The following is a 2,901-nucleotide window of genomic DNA, read 5'->3' as shown; positions in this document are numbered from 1 at the left end:
GTTTACTACTTCTTAGCATTCGGAGCTTGCATACGAGGATATGCCCACATGAGAAAAGTAATTGTCATCGATGTCACACATTTGTATGGCAAGTACGAGGGCGTTCTGCTGAGCGCCGTTGCACAGGACACCAAAAATCATATATTTCCGATTGCCTTTTGTGTCGTCGATAAAGAGAACGATGCTTCTTGGACCTTCTTCTTCCAGAAGCTGAAGTCTATCATAGAAAATGAACCATATCTATGCGTCATCTCCGATAGGCACATTAGCATCACCAATGCCTTCTCTAATGTATACAGTCGTGCACATCACGGACTTTGCATGAGGCACCTCGCTGAAAATCTTCGCGTAAATCAACACTGTAGAGAACATCTTTATCTATTCTACGCCGCAGCAAAAGCTTATTCCTTTGATGAGTTTAGAGATAATTTTGTAGAATTGAAGAGTAAATGCCTCGAGGCAGCTCATGTCCTTGAAAATGTGCTTGGTTTTAAAAAATAGAGTAGAGCACACTTTTTGGACAATAGGTACGGCTTGATAACCATAAACATCGCCGAGTCGCTCAACTCGATTTTGATGGATGAACGGGAGTACCCCATTTTGTACATATTCAATTCAATTGCTAAAAAAATTGGTGAAAAGTTTAGGGAGCGGCATGCATTTGTCGGTGGTAAAGAGAATATATTTGTGCCTTCTGCGAAAAGGATCCTAAAGGATAATAAGAGTGCGAGCGATTCCTTGTATGTGGGTAATTAAAATGGGGTTCTCGACGAGTATACGATGTTCGACAACGGCTTGGAGATGAGCTGTTCTTGTCAAAAATTTGACTTGGTGAAAATATCGTGCGAACACGCGATGGCAGCTTTGCGAGCAAAGTACGGCGATGGCGAAGATTATGGTAAATCCATCTACGACTACTCTTCGCCAATTTATAAAGCTGAAAGTTACCTCCTCGTATACTCGGAAGCAATTAACATGGTTCCTCCGGAGGCTGAATGGACTGTGCCACAGGAATCGGTAGACATTAAAATTTCTCCACCCCTGTACGATCCCAAACTCGAAAGGAAGAAAGTCAAACGCACTAAGGGCGTCGGTGATACATTCAAGTCCAAAAGGAGGAATAGGTGTTCAATATGCAGAAAATTCGGACTCAAAAGAACCACGTGTATAATGGGCATCAAATTATAAATAGGCTTTTTTTTAGCTTCAGTTGTAAAGCTACTATTTTGGGGGATGAATGTGTATTTCTGTAGATTTTAACGTTCAGTTATTATCGACCTAAAACTTTGTCTATGATAGACTGTCTATAATCTACGGTATATATAATATATGGTCTATAAAATATTATGTATTGATTATATTATTGTTGATCTAACACGTTATGTTGGTCATTTTCCCGACTTATCTCTCCAATCGATGCAATGAATCATTATTTTTCTTATTTCTCGTTCCCATTTATTAAAAAGCTGCACAAAACGTCTCTTCACAAGGAAAAACAGATATGCATACGAAATATTTTCTCTTGTCAGACACGTCGACCTACCATTAGGTGGATATATGAACGGACGCAATCTACAGGTCTATAAGTACAGGCCCTCTTTCTGCGCAACCCTTCAGTTTTTCCTAAACCGAAAATATCAGACATCTTCTTCTTCTTCACCCAAATCAAAAAAATGCCTCCAAGAAGGATACCCCTGTACCCCATCAGACGTGTTCCTCTGAGGCACTACAACCACCTCCTCCTAAGGAATGATTTGGACCGGCTTTTCTACGGGCTGGGTCAAGACCACATCTACCTGGAGCGGGAGCTCCGTCGAATTGCTCATTTCTTGAGGGCAATTCTGGAAAGGCTCAGAATGCCCTGACTACATCACCCCCCCCCCACCACCACCACCACCATCCCCATAATTTAGTTTAAATATTTTATTTTATTATATGTTTTTAAGTTTTTTTTATTTGTTCATTGCTGAAGAAGCTTTCTTTGTAGGATCTTGTTAGAAGAAAGCTTCTTCCATTTTTTCCTTTTTGATGTAAATTTTATTATGTAATGCAATGAACAATTTTAATACAACTATGTTTCAGTTTCTTTTAACATTGTATGTTTGTCATCTTTGTTCTGATCCCTTGTTTGAAAACTCGAATCAAATATGTCTTCCTTTTCAAGTTACGGTATTGTGGCTTGACTAATTTCCTGAAGAGTAAAATCTAATGTTTAAATTTTATACAAAGTATTTCGTCGACTGTACATATTAGTCGATCGTAGACTACATGAATCGATAGATCATCGGGTAAATTAAAATAAATAATAACAGATTTTCAAAAAATAATTTAATTTTAAAAGATTTAAACAGATTATCGCATGTTATGTGGTTGGTGGAAGAAAATAATTAAATTAAAAATGATTTAAATAGATAATCACACGTTTTGGGAATTATGAAAGACAAGTATTAAATTTAATAAAATTAAATAAATAATAGTAACATGTATTTTGGGCTGGTGGAAGAAAATAATTAAATATAATATGATTTAAATGAATAATCACATGTTTTGTGGCTGGTGGAAGAAAATAATTTAATTAAAAAGGATTTAAATAGATGATGTTGGACTGGTGGTGACACTTAATAGACCGTCGTATATCATGCACTATGTCCTTCATCGATCAGTCTGGTATATCGTAGACTTTTGCGTTTATTATCGCATAGACTGATATCATGATTATGCTTAGACCATGGTGATCTATGTACACAGTTATAGACCATCACTTGGATGTAGTTAAAAAATAATTAAATAAATTATAAATAAATGTGGTGTGGATTTCTACACATGTTAAGGAGTGTAAACAAGTCATATAATTATATTAGAGCTTAGACAAATTAGGGAGGGTGAATTAAGAAGTGTGTG

General features: G+C 36.6%; 1 protein-coding gene across 1 annotated transcript; it reads left to right on the top strand.

The window, feature by feature from the left end:
- Nucleotides 1-780: 780 nt before the first annotated feature.
- Nucleotides 781-1,124, top strand: LOC124892054 (the record flags this gene model as incomplete). The annotated part of the gene is made up of 1 exon (XM_047403507.1): nucleotides 781-1,124. A coding segment is annotated over exon 1 (344 nt), but the record flags the coding sequence as incomplete, so codon positions are not given.
- Nucleotides 1,125-2,901: the final 1,777 nt, after the last annotated feature.

This window comes from Capsicum annuum, unplaced genomic scaffold (assembly GCF_002878395.1).
Source record: "Capsicum annuum cultivar UCD-10X-F1 unplaced genomic scaffold, UCD10Xv1.1 ctg43526, whole genome shotgun sequence".
In the NCBI taxonomy this organism is placed as follows: Eukaryota; Viridiplantae; Streptophyta; class Magnoliopsida; order Solanales; family Solanaceae; genus Capsicum; species Capsicum annuum.
Note: the sequence above shows the minus strand (reverse complement) of the source record. Positions and strands in the feature narration are given on the sequence as shown.